The 14,826-nt window shown below is 34.1% G+C and overlaps 1 protein-coding gene across 1 annotated transcript in view; it reads left to right on the forward strand.

Moving 5' to 3' along the window:
* LOC114333832 (cysteine dioxygenase type 1) overlaps positions 1–14,826 on the forward strand; it is a 98,910-nt gene that overhangs the window by 23,480 nt on the left and 60,604 nt on the right. Inside the window, exon 2 of the mRNA XM_028283823.2 lies at positions 13,204–13,436. Within this exon, the coding sequence (XP_028139624.1) occupies positions 13,204–13,436 (233 nt within the window). The remainder of the gene's footprint in view (positions 1–13,203; positions 13,437–14,826) is intronic.

Genomic DNA, 14,826 nt, shown 5'->3' on the forward strand with positions numbered 1-14,826 from the left:
GATAAACTAAAATTACAACCAAAATATAAACTAATTACAAAAAAATCAGTCAGATTTAATTTCTAATCGTGTTTTAAGGGAAGCACAAACACTTTAACTAGACCTCGCTTTGCAGTCTATTGGGACGTTTTGACGCTGAACACTCAAATAGCTCAATCGTTACGTTGGAGTACCTTGGTGATTTTTCCTGTAACCCACTTGGAAAGCGGTAAGTTTTCATCCTTCAGCGGAGGAAGAGGGATGGGATTTAAAAATATTGGTTCTATTTGAAAAAAAAATGGTCGAATATGTTTCATGGGCTACGGAATTCTTGTCATTAATTATGCCAACTAAATTATTAATTAAAGTTATACTTATTTAAGCGATTGGGAAAAATATGAGAGTAAATTTTTATACAAACGACGCTATGAGCTACGCGCACATAGACAGTATGAAGTTGCTAAAACTTAGGAGTTACGTATGTATCAGTACAAATAAGGTGTGAAAAAAATATATTGGTATTTTTAGTAAATATATTTATTATAATTTTTGTGTGTTTGAATTTGTCTTCGTCGGGAATAGGATAAATATTATATATATGTTTAAAAACATAAGATGTAGATCTTTGAAACACACTCAGTGATCAAAAGATCCAAGGCTAATGGTTTAACGACCACTCGTACGAAATCAAACAGATGAAATAGAGAATGTGGAAAAATCCCCTTACGAACAATTCACACATCCATCATTTCGGGCTGGGAAAAATTTTTCGAATAGAATCAAAGATCCAAACACCAGTTCTTAGAAATGTGTTTCGCCCTCTTCAACCTCTCTGGGCTCATCGGTAAAGATGGGAGGTTGAATATCTTTAGACACATTCCAATCAAAAAACAACATTCGAAACCTAGACATAATCCCAGCTCGAAATGGTGGATGTGTGAATTGTTCGTAAGGGGATTTTTCCACATTCTCTATTTCATCTGTTTGATTTCGTACGAGTGGTCGTTAAACCATTAGCCTTGGATCTTTTGATCACTGAGTGTGTTTCAAAGATCTACATCTTATGTTTTTAAACATATATTTTACTTACTTTAAGTAATTAGGGAATTAAAACTTGAGACTGTCATTGTCGGATTTGCCGTAGATTTACGCACCTTCTATGTCTAGGTTTCGAATGTTGTTTTTTGATTGGAATGTGTCTAAAGATATTCAACCTCCCATCTTTACCGAACCGATGAGCCCAGAGAGGTTGAAGAGGGCGAAACACATTTCTAAGAACTGGTGTTTGGATCTTTGATTCTATTCGAAAAAAAATTTTTCCCAGCCCGAAATGGTGGATGTGTGAATTGTTCGTAAGGGGATTTTTCCACATTCTCTATTTCATCTGTTTGATTTATATATATATATATATATATATATATATATATATATATATATATATATAATATATATATATATATATATATATATATATATATATATATATATATATATATATATATATAAATAAGTATTAACTATGATAAAAAGAAGACTAAAACACAATCTTAATATTATTTGTACAATCTGTCAAAATAATTCATTTGGTATCAATTTTACAGCCATAGCACACTGACTTACACGGTTATCGCTCGATACCCCTATAGTCTGGGCTGATTATCGGAGAATAGGCCATTTTTGGGAAAAGTTATTTACCAGCAATTGCTGGAATCGACTCTTATGATTGTATATATTAATAATATAGGTATGCAAAGTCCGCAGATAGTGTGCTACTTTTTTTATAAAGAAAATGGCGCCCGAAAATCGTGTTTTTTTCAATTTTTGCTCTATAACTCCAACGATTTTAACTTTACACCAAAAACACTCAAATAAAAATTCACCGCAATTAAACTCTGCATAGAGACGTGTTTTTTTCGATTTACTTCGACGAAAACTTTCCCCGGAAAAAGCGGATTTTTCCAACAAAATCTTTAATTTTCAACTAAACTTTTAGATAAGTAATTGTTAATCAATAATTAAATAGCTTGGTAATATAAAAGCCCTTTTTGTATAGATTATAATTCCAGAAGCCGATGGAAATTGAATGAACAGTTTAGTAACAATTGAATTGTTAATTAAAAATTTAAGGTCGCTATAATAACGACAATAATTATGATGTATAAGAATAATTATGATTTTCTCATAAAAAGACACTATACCTATCGAATGTACTTTACAGAATTGAATTTGGACTATTAAAGCGGTCTCAGGAATATTTTAAAATTATAAAGAATTTTTTGGCTTATAAACAAATCGAATATCTCGGGAAATATTAAACTAAATTAAATTGTAAAAACGGTATTCGAAAAGCAGCGACAGGACGTTTCTTTTAAAAGAAGAAACGTGTAATTAGGATGAGTAGTTCCTGAGATACAACCGGTAAATTTGACCGGAATTTACGGCAAAGATATAAACAATAGAATCATAATTTTTAAACCATCACCTTTTTATTATTGTTCTCTTTCTCCCAACCAATTTTTATATCCTTAAAATACTCATAACATATATTATAACAAAAATTTTAATTTGTTTAAATAAAAATTGTTTAAATAATCATACAGCTTTCAAATGAGAATATTTATGTTTTTAACTTTAAAAGGTACACTTCTAGTAAGTTTATATAAAAAAAAGCCAACAACTGGAAAAAATATGTAGTTTCTGTTCTTATAAATAAATTAATCTATTATAACAAAACAAAAGCAAGTTTGACATTTAATAATGAGTTAGTTCGATGGCTCTACTCGAGTTATTAGGGAACAAAAAAAGAATGAAGGAAATTGCTCCATGGGAAGCCGAGAAAATGCATTTTTTTACGTATACCGATTTTGAACTTTGAGGGTTACATTTTCTCCAACCTAATTTTTGATTGGAATTTTGCTATTTTTGGCAATTTTCACACGTATTATCGATAGATTTTATTATAATAATATATGTTATGAGTATTTTAAAGATATGAAAATTGTTGTGGAGAAAGAGGACAAAAATAAAAAGGTGATGGTTTGAAAATTATGATATTTTATATCTTTGCCGTAAATTCCGGTCAAATTTCACCGGTTGTATCTCAGGAACCACTCGTAATTAAACTTTTTTTCTTTTAAAAGAAGCGTCCTGCCGCTGTCTTTCGAATACCGTTTTCACAATTTAATTTAGTTTAATATTTTCCGAGATATTCTATTTGTTTATGAGCCACAAATTGTTTATAATTTTAAAATATTCCTGAGGCCGCTTAAATAGTCCAATTTCAATTCTGTAAAGTACATTAGATAGGTATAGTGTCTTTTTATGAAAAAATCATAATTATTGTCGCTAATATAGCGACCAAAATTTTTAATTAACAATTCAATTGTTGCTAAACTGTTCGTTCAATTTCCATCGGCTTCTGGAATTATAATCTATACGAAAAGGGCTTTTACATTACCAAGTTATTTAATTATTGATTAATAATTACTTATCGAAAATTTTAGTTGAAAATTAAAGATTTTTTTGCAAAAACCCGCTTTTTCCGGGGAAAGTTTTCGTCGAAGTGAATCGGAAAAAACACGTCTCTATGCAGAATTTAATTGCGGTGAATTTTTATTTGGGTGTCTTTGGTGTAAAGTTAAAATCTTTGGAGTTATAGAGCAAACACTGAAAAAACACGATTTTCGGGCGCCATTTTGTTTATAAAAAAAGTAGCACACTATCTGCGGACTTTGCATACCTATATTATTAATACATACAATAATAAGATTTGATTCCAGCAATAAAATTGCTGGTAAATAACTTTTCCTTGTATTTTGCTAATTAGCCCAGAGTACTAGTCAAGCAGTATTTAGCGTGGTGAAGGCTTTGGATGGGTGACCGCTTAGAAACACCTCATATTGCTGCCTATTTAAATAAAATACAAATAAACTGCTTAAAGTACATTTATATCTTTGAAATCATATCATAGAAGTAGGTTAAGTCCGTATTCATGGGCATTTTTCAGTGCGTCACAAATGATAGAAAAAAAGGTAAGTCCGTGATAATATACATTTATAACATTTATTCCAACATGACATTTTTATTAAATCTGACAGTTGTCACATTTTATTTGCAATTTGGCATAAAAACAGATCAATTGTGTTTATTGCATTTATAAAATGGTATTTTCTTTGATTTGTATAGTCTTATAAATTGTACAAATTATATTCGTAGACATATTATATAATTTGTAAATATTTTTTTTTCGATTATAGCGCCATCTATCGAAAACTAGAATAAATGTTATAAACGTCTGTAATCACGGACGTGCCTTTTTTCTGTTACACACAATTTAATGCGTTAGAAAGAATTCGAAAAACTGTGACGCATTGAAAGATGGCTATGAGAAAAAGATTATAAAGATTATAAAAAGATAAGTCTTTTGAATATTTAATTTAAGCGAAAAGCAATGTTTATTTTTCAAATTAACATTTTTTTCTGTTTTCTAACAGCAATAAAATGTATTTCGAATTAAATAAAATATATATATTCTTGTTTTTGTCTCAATTAATTTAATAAAAAAAAAATTTGGGCACCCTGTATAAATAATTATGTTAAGAATGAATAACCATTTTCAATTTCGTTGCAACACGAAACTACAGCCGCATCATTATTCCAGTTCAATCAAAGAGGGCTGGAAGCACCTCTACCGGTTTCGAAACTTATTAGTCTCTCATCAGGAGGCACATATGCTGCTCTCTCTCTCTCTCTCTGACCCAACTAGGACAAACCCCGGCGTGCAGTCACGGATTGCAACGAACGAAATGGCATGGATGCCCTAGCGGCAACTGCTATCAAAAAACTAAGTTTTCAATCTAATAGCACATAAAACAACATCAAAAAATGTCATTCTACATCCTACCAGACTGAAAACAATGGGAACCTTCTCTGGTAACACCTCCGAGGCTTCTACAATTTGCAAGCCATAACGGATGCTGAGACTAAGGAAGATGAGGGAATTTTACAATTTATAATTCACGTCCCATCTGCTCAGCGCGGTAAAGTTCCAACGAGAATGGTTCTCTTCGTACTCCAATGGGAGTAAACATAAATCAAAAATGAATAACCATTTTCAATTTCGTTGCAACACGAAACTACAGCCGCATCATTATTCCAGTTCAATCAAAGAGGGCTGCAAGCACATCTACCGGTTTCGAAACTTATTAGTCTCTCATCAGGAGGCACATATGCTGCTCTCTCTGACCCAACTAGGGCATCGCAGGACTCGCTATCGCTCATTCTGCAAACTTTCACATGCGTGCCTTATACGTGTACTTTTAACACTTATATCATAAATAACTATTAAACAAGTTATTCTCTAAAAATGCATAGTTACAATACAATATTTAGCATTTGACGAAGAAGAGCTAACATATAATAAAGTATAGCTCGATTACTATTGGTCATAAAGAAAATAAAAAACTGTTTTGTTAATTTTGCAAAAGGTACATTTTTGTTAAGTAAAGTTGTTTTGATAAAACGAAAACTTTTGGAGTTATTAGTAGTAAACTTATTAAAAACATTGATTTATTCGATATAAAACCAACACTTTCGATAGCGAATAAATCGAAAACTATTAATTTTATCAAAAAAATGTGTAGAACGTTTTTTGCTTAGAATTAAAGCTTTTACCAACTTTTGCGGTCAAAATATAATAAAAAATTTCCACCCCCCAGATAGGGTGGCAACCACCCCCATGGTAAAAGCGCCTTTCAGCATCATATAGATTTTGATCCTTGGACTATCCACTACTTATTCACAAATTTTCAAGCAAATCGATCCATTCTGTAAAAATTGCGAGGTTTTGTACTATTTTAAGCTTCATTACTTGGACTATAGGGAAAATATTAAATTTCATTTGAAATAACATGGTTAACCAGATCACTATCAAGATCATACATAAATTAGCAATAAAATGCGAATTTCTACATTTCACTAACAATGTCGTTTGCATGTTTAGACCATCAACTTATTATTGTAGTAGTGATATGAAATATTATTGCACTTTCTACGATATTTCTCGACATCGGCGCCACAACACGAAATTGTTTATTCGTATTACAATAATAGTATAGTATTTTTACTACAAAAACGTTATTACGTAGGTCAAAATTTTTGACGTAAGAGAACTGTCAAAACATTAGAATGTGACTTTTCATTATTGGCATGTTTATAATAAACATGGCGATAATGAAAAGTCACATTCTAATGTTTTGACAGTTCTCTTACGTCAAAAATTTTGACCTACGTAATAACGTTTTTGTAGTAAAAATACTATAATTATTCAGTACATTAAATATTGATATGAAGCTATTTATTTGTTGCATTTATGTAAATTACTATTTTAATTGGGAAATAAGCCACAATTTAACTTAAAAAATGATTTTATTGACGTTTCGACTTCTACCTCGGACGTCGTTTTCAAAATACAGTATGACGGTCCTCCGTTGTTAACTAGACAGTATCCTGAATCGATACCTACATGGTAGAGTGTATCTATTACGTTTCTTGCTGATTTAGTTTTATCAATTCTACTTTTCAACTATTCCAAATAAAATTAATTTTTAGTATTCACTTCCGGTGAACGAAGAGGCCATTCAATATTACTTAATCTGCCAATCTATTGTCCAGGAAAGTACCCTGCACAAACCTTATGGAAATTAGGTCCCAGTGGATTTAGTTCATACTTTGGGAAAATACTCTTTGAAGCATCCTGATAAAAAGTTCTCATGGGCACATCTCGATCGTATGGAGGATTTTCAAGATATAGAGGCACAAACTCGGAAAATTATAAGATTTATGGGGTATTCCAATTCCCTGAGTTACTGGTTATCTGGCAACATGTAGAAGTTTGGATTAAATAAAAGTACTAGTAGTCTAGGATTTTGTCCTGACTACCCAATGGTGACCTTTACTTTTACCTTAACCTTCAACAGACGTCATCTTCTAGAGTTGCCAGCATTAAATTAGGGTTTTCAGCATTAAATTAATATATTTGATGGATTCGACCGTTACTTGATGGAAGTTCATTTTATCTCACAATAAAACACTGAAAACTTTTGTTTTCTATACTTCCACAAAATTTATTATTTACAACTATGTGACTACAGCTGTTTCGGCAGAGTGCCTTTCTCAAGTGATATAATTTACAATGTGTTTGCCTTTTTAAGTCTCTAACTGAAGAAGTTGAGGAGTGGGGAGTTGTTTGTCTCGAGTTGGTCATTCAGAATTATACCTATCTGTATTTTTCAGTTTATTAATTTCCATAGATTCTAAAAAAGATAGCTTAAGGCCTTTATTTTGGATATGCAGAATTTGAAACTCTTCATTGAAAGAATGATTATGATCTAGAAGGTGAGGTGCGTATGTAGAAGTGTCTGTTTTTCTATTGTTGAAAGCCCTTTTGTGTTCTGCTATCCTTTTGTCAAAAGTTCTGCTAGTTTGACCGATGTACGTTTTCGGCCAGTCACCACAAGTTAGTTTGTACACACCACTCTGTAGTTGCTTTCTCTTTCGGCTTTTATCTTCGAGATAAAACTAAACATCATTAAACAAATAGCAGTAAACAACGGCTATAACGAACAAACTGTTAACAAAATTCTAAATCAAAAACTCCATAAGAAAGCCCTGAAATTAGTGTATTTACCACCACAGAAAGAACCCAGTACCTTCTGCTCTCTCACATATACTGGCAAGATAACAACCAAAATAGCCAGATACATAAAAAAGAAAGGAATAATACCAGCTTTCAGAACTAACAACAACTTAAGCAAATATATTAAGAACAATAAAAGCTGAAAGAGAAAGCAACTACAGAGTGGTGTGTACAAACTAACTTGTGGTGACTGTCCGAAAACGTACATCGGTCAAACTAGCAGAACTTTTGACAAAAGGATAGCAGAACACAAAAGGGCTTTCAACAATAGAAAAACAGACACTTCTACATACGCACCTCACCTTCTAGATCATAATCATTCTTTCAATGACTGCTGAACACAAATACGCCATCAGAACAGACACCAGGATACCTGGTGCCTAAGGCACGTCATCTTCTGGGGTTTCGAGACTTTTTGGTACTAAATTGATGCAAACGGATTACTCTTGTGTTTTTGAGCTTGCTGAACACGAATATGACTTAGATAAAAGACTTTGGAGTATCTAGTAACCACGATGAATAACACTATCAAAATAGAATATAGTAAATCGATCTTAAAATAAATGAAGGAAAAACATTGTCAGATGTAAATTGAGTTTATATTTATAAATAATTAAAACAAATGAACAGCACAACATAGTTATTTTAATAAAAATCTACAAATAAAAAAAAATTTCACCAATTTGTACGCTTTCTTTGAACAGCAACTCAGAAAACCTGCGAGTACTCGGTGTGTACCAATCCGTTTGCTTCAATTTAGTAACGAAAACTCTCGAAACTCCAGAAAATGACGTGCCTTGCAATTGGTGCTCCGGTGTCTGTTCTGATGGCGTATTCGTGTTCAGAAACTCCAAAAAGCCATGAGTAATCCATTCGAATCAATCTAATGCCGAAAACTCTCTCGAAATTCAAGAAGATGAATAACCTTAGGCACGATGTGCTACGTGAGTCGGATCTGATAGCGTATTACCGTTCAGCGACCCCAAAAGCCATGAGTAATCCATTTTTATCAATTTAACGCCGAAAACCCTCGAAATTCCAGAAGATGACGTGCTGTAGGCACAATGTGATTCGTGGGTCGGATGTGATAGTGTATGCATGTTCAGCAACCCCAAAAACCTAAGAGTAATTTGATTTTTCAATTTGATTCCTCCGAAACTCCAGAAGATAACCTGTCTTATTCACCAGGTGTTCCTGTGTCTATGCTAATCACGTATTCGTGTTCAGCAACCCCAAAAACATATCACTAATCCGTTTGCATTAATGTAGTACCAAAAACCCTCGAAACTCCAGGAGCCCCTTTCATTGACCTTGAAAACCAGGTGCTCCGGGAGTCGGTTCTGGTGGCATATACGTTTTTAGCGACTTCAAAAAACCCTCCAGTAATTCATTTGCATCAATTAAATGCCAAAGACCATCGAAACTCTAGAAGATGACGTCCCTTGAAGTGGCCGTGGCCACTACGTGCTCCGAAGGTCAATTCTGATGGCATATTCGTGTTTAGTGATCCCAAAAACCCATGAGTAATCTGTTTATATTAATTTAATTCCGAAAACCCTCGAAACTCTACAATATGACGTCCATTGAAGGTCAAGGTCAAAGTAAATGTCGCCATTGAATAGCCAGGAAAAAATAGTAGACTACTAGTACTTTTCGTTGATCCAAACTTCTACATGTTGCCAGATAACCAGTAACTCAGCGAATTGGAATACCCAGTAAATCTTATAATTTTCCGAGTTTGTGCCTCTATATCTTGAAAATCCTACATACGATCGAGTTGTGCCCATGAGAACTTTTCATCACAATGCTTCAAAGGGTATTTTCCCAAGGTATGAACTAAATCCACTGGAATCTAATTCCCATAAGGTTTGTGCGGGGTACTTTCTGATATAAATAACGCCGAATATTTACACCAAAATGAACTGGCGTTCCGTCTTGCTAAAACCAGATCTCACTCAAACTAGCTCTAAACTTGTTTTTCAGGGCAGGTATAGTTTTATTTTTAAGAACCATGTCCTCACTCCTAAATTTTGGCGATTTGCAATTCTCGTCAGGTACAATTTTATTCATCATTACCTCACTAAACTGTAATATGCGGTGGTAGTCATCTTTATTTAATTCATGCAACAACTGGGTAGGGTTTAAATACATTCTAATATAATACACGCAAGACTGAAGAATGACCTACACCATGTATTTATACAGGTCTGTGTGAGGATCTACTTATGTCGAGGAAGCTAGGACAATAATCCCGGACAAAAAATCACCACAAATTATCCCTGGACAAAAAATCTCCGGACAAAAAATCCCCGGATAAATAATCCCCGGACAAAAATCCACACAAAAAATCCCGGAAAAAATAATCCCTACAAATTTTTTTGGACAAAATATCCCCACAAAAATCGCGGATAAAAATCCCCACAAATCATCCCTGGACAAAAAATCCCTGGACAAATATCCCCACAAAAAATCCAGGACAAGTATTCCCTACAAATTTTTTTGGACAAAATATCCCCACAAAAATCCCGGACAAAAAATCCCCAAGAAATATTTTCTGTCGAAAAGTTCTCTAAAAGTTTTCCTGAAATTTTAACAAATTTCGAATTACAATTTCATGCTGAAAACTTTAAATTATACATAACAAAAAAGTGTGAGTTTTTTAAAAAATCGTGGAAAATATGGGGAATGAGCTACGGTCCCGTTTTTGTGACAGGCGCTTAACGCGCCTTTTGATATCGCGCGATTACAACTACAGTAGAACCTCGATTATCCGTCAGGGCAACGGAACCAAGGGTATGGCGGATAATCGAGAAGACGGTTAACAGAACATAAAAAAATTAAAATTGCTAATAAAACTCTCAAATTTTATTTGTATGTTTTGTTTGATTATATAAGAGAAATTTGTGTTCGTGTTAATATTGTCGAATTTGGTTTAAAATATTCTGAAATCTTTGTTTGTTTTACTGATGCTTCACATTTTGCAAGGGCTGATTTTCTTATTCGGCGTAAGATCATGCAATCTACTTTATTGGATTCTTTTTGTCGAGAATACCAAATACCACTCGATGAATTATTGCATGTGAGATGCAGCTTCTCTAGCTTCTTTAGGCAAATCTTTGTCAGTTGCAAAAGCATCATCGACATCGCCACCGTTAAATTCCAAGTTTGTTTCAGCTTCTAAACCTGTTTCGTCAGCCTCTGTTTTGCCATTTCAACGATTTCATCATCTGTCAGCAATCGATAGTCATTTGCGTCCTTATCACAAATTAACGATTCGTCATCTTTAGGCAACGAAAACAAAACAGTTGATTCAGCCATAACTTCATTTGTTACCGCACTGTACATTTCAGCGAATTTCGTTTGGCTTATCACAATGCTCAAAAAAATGAATTGATGACTCAATTTTTTGCTTATGTATGTACTCAATACAACTTATTATGTTCGGACCCTGACGGTTAACAGAGGTGACGGTTAATGGAGAGACGGATAATCGAGGTTCCACTGTACATACATACATTTTACTTGAGACCGTTCACATGCCAACGCGCGTCTTAATGACCTAAAATGCGCGTTGGCATGTGCAGAACAGACTTTTCCTTCTTCTAAAGCTTTTTCTACTATATATGTTATTCTATGCACCTGATCTATCGTTGAGTGGCTTTCTCTAAACCCAAACTGATGATTATGAATTAGATTTTTTCCTCTATAATCGGTTTTAGTCTCTTCAAGAGTAGCTTTTCATATAATTTAGACATGACAGGTAACAGTGACATAGACCTATATGAAGAAGCTTCTTGTGGAGGTTTTCCTGGTTTTAGTGTCATTATAATATCTGCCACCTTCCATATCTTTGGTACGTACCTCAGCCTAAAGGAAGCATTTATAAGATGTGTTAATTTTATTATAGCTTTCCTTGGAAGTTGCTTTAACACATCCCCATTAATCAGATCAAATCCAGGAGCTTTCTTTGGATTTATATTTTCTTTTATTTCCAAATATACTTCTTTCGGAGTTACAGGGCTAATCTCCATTTCATCTTGATCAGGGAGCTCCCAGTTAATTATTTCTTGTTCTTCATTTGGTAGAAGAATATTTTCTAGGTGATCAGCAAACCTGTTGGCCTTTTGTATATTGCTTCTTGCCCAGCTACCATTAGTATTTCTAATTGGTGGATTCTGTAAGATTGGCCTTTTTAATCGTTTGGTAGCCTTCCACAATGAGTAATCAGTAGCGCTATCATTTGATAGTTTACTTAGGTAGATGCTAACCGATTAGTTTTTAATTTTTTGAATTTCTCTTTTTAATTTTTGTGTGGCATTATTTAATCTAGTTTTATCAACTGGTGCTCTAGATCGATGCCACTTGCGCCTCAGTTTTCTTTTTTCGGATATCATTTCTCTGATTTCTTTCGGGTAGTTATTTTCTTTTATTCTTTCGACACTGTTCTTGCTGTTGTTCCAAGCAGCTTGTTGTACATTTTTATTGAGTAGTTCTACTTCTGCCTCTAGTTGTTCAACGGTTCTTAATGGAACTGAGAGGTTAATCATCTCTTCAAGGTATAACTGGAAACTTTTCCAGTCAGTATTTTTGCTAACAAGTCTAGGAGGTCTTTCTTTTTTGATAACAGTCTCACTGCGTGTGAGAATAATTGGAGAATGGTCCGAGTTCATATTCAAAGCCTCTTCTATCTCTATGTAACTTGTTGAAATATTTCTGACTACAAAAAAGTCGATAAGGTCTGGGATTTTATTTGTGTCAGTAGGCCAGTATGTTGGCTTTCCCGTTGATATTGCGTCGCATTTTACGTATTTCATTGCTTCTAAAAATTCTTTCCCTTTGGTGAAACAATTAAGTGAAAAAAATGTTCTCCTATTTCTATCGAGAAAACTGTAACAATACCTATCCCCAGCTTTGATAGAGCCAAAGGAGATGCTCGAAATATTTTGGGTATCATAATATAAGATAAAATAATTGACGGTTTGTATAGAGTTGGTACGAAATACGGAACAATAAACTCATTTTTTTAAGAAGTCAAATAAGAGAATTAAAAGAGAATTTTCTAAATTTCGAAGATGTTCCAGACGTTAAGCTGAATAAAGACGCGTTTTTGAATCCCCGTTTAGGCCTAGGCCTCTACAGGGTAGACGTGCTGTCTCTAAGAACAACTGGTACAAATCACATTTTATTGGACATTTTATTAAACCTAATCTAACAATTTACGACATTTTAATAGCTGATCGGGGTTTGACTAGTCAAACCCCGATTTCATAAAATTGAATTTCGACCTTTGGCTGACCAACTTAGTCTCTCCTAGGTTTGACTAGTCAAAGGCCGAAACTGTAATTTATTTCGGGCTTTGACTAAGAACGTCAGTCAGACCTGACGATTGCCTAGTCAAACCTAGGAGTGCCTGAAATTCGGACTTTGACTATAACATATATATAATAATCAAATTCCCTTCTACCCTATTATTGAATTTTATTTATTATTTTTGTTGGAAAAAGTCAATGAATTATGGATTGTTTCAGATACACCAGAAACTTAGTCGATGTTGGAAATGGAAAATACAATTTAATGGCTGTTTGTTGGGGTGAAGGGCACGGCTCAGCTATTCACGACCACGCAAATGCTCACTGTTTTATGAAGATGCTGCAGGGATCATTAGAAGAGATTCGATTTGCGTGGCCAAAAACTCAGGGTGAACAGCTAAAAGAAATTGGTAGAACACGGCTAGAAGTTAATGATTGCGCCTATATTAACGGTAAATATTTATAATTTGAAAGAGGCTACATCAGCGTGTTATCAATATTTTTTTTTTCCAAAGGTCTGCGAACTTTTAACAGTGCGGCCACATAACATAACAGTGCGTCGGCAGTACGACAGTGACCCATAGCCCAGTAAATAAACGGGAAATACGGCGATACCGTGTAATTTTCAGGGTCAATTTCATAAAAATTTGGATTTAAGTTCTACTTACCCTCCACTTCAAAGTTGAACTTGTGCAGTTGGTTACTTTTGCTTCATTTTGCGTTTTTCACCCCGTTCTCGGGGGTGAAAAGACGCACGTTTAAAATAAGTTCGTATATGTATATACTGACTAATTATAAGAAACTTTCAAATACAGGGCCTCAGGTACCTCGTACAGCATCTTCAATGCAATATGCGTGTTCAGGGTCCTCAAAAACTCCGAGATAATAAATTTGAACTATTTTCATTTCATAACGAATTTTCATAAAACTCCAGGAGATGACGTATTAATACCCGGTACCAGTTACTTCGTAGAGCATCTTCCATGCAATATTCGTGTTCAGCTACCTCAAAAACCTCTATTTTTTAGATATAAAGATGTCAGAACTTCGAGTATATGATTAAAACTCTCAGTAACCTTAAAACTCCGGAATGACAAGTTTCGACAAATTTTATTACGAATTTCCATAAAATTTCAGGAGACGACGTAGATACAGGGCCTCAGGTAACTCGTACAGCATCTTCGATGTAATATGCGTGTTCAGGGACCTCAATAACCCCGAGATAATAAATTTTAACTATTATCACAACGAATTTTCATAAAACTCCAGGAGATGACGTAGATACCGGGCACCAGGTAACTCGTACAGCATCTTCGATGCAATATTCGCATTCCGCGACCTCAAAAACCTCGGGATAACAAGTTTGAACGATTTTCATAATGAATTTTTATACAACTCCAGGAGACGACGTGTATACCGGGATACCCGGCACCAGGCACTTTTTACAGCATCGCCGACCCGATATTCCTGTTCAGAGACCTCAAAAACCCCCGAGTATGAAAATTTAAATCATTTCCATAATTATTTTCCGAGTTGTGAATTTTTATTTTTTGAACACTTTGAGATTCACTTTAGAAAATGCATTTTCCGCCTACAAAACTGTAATTTTCATTCGTCCCTCATGCCAAGTGGTCAATAATTTTCCTGAAGTTCTCCAGAATAGAATGCAAAAGTGTTCATAACGATTCGTCTTATTTTAAAAAACTTACGGGATTTAGTAGTGTAGGAAACAGAGATTGAACCTTGCAAAATGAATACAAGCCCGGTTTTATTTTTTTTTTCTGGTATATCAAGGGGTGTTTATTATGAGACTAACTTTTTCTTAAAAAATTTCGCCCCGGA

This window comes from Diabrotica virgifera, chromosome 2, assembly GCF_917563875.1.
Source record: "Diabrotica virgifera virgifera chromosome 2, PGI_DIABVI_V3a".
Classification (NCBI taxonomy): domain Eukaryota; kingdom Metazoa; phylum Arthropoda; class Insecta; order Coleoptera; family Chrysomelidae; genus Diabrotica; species Diabrotica virgifera.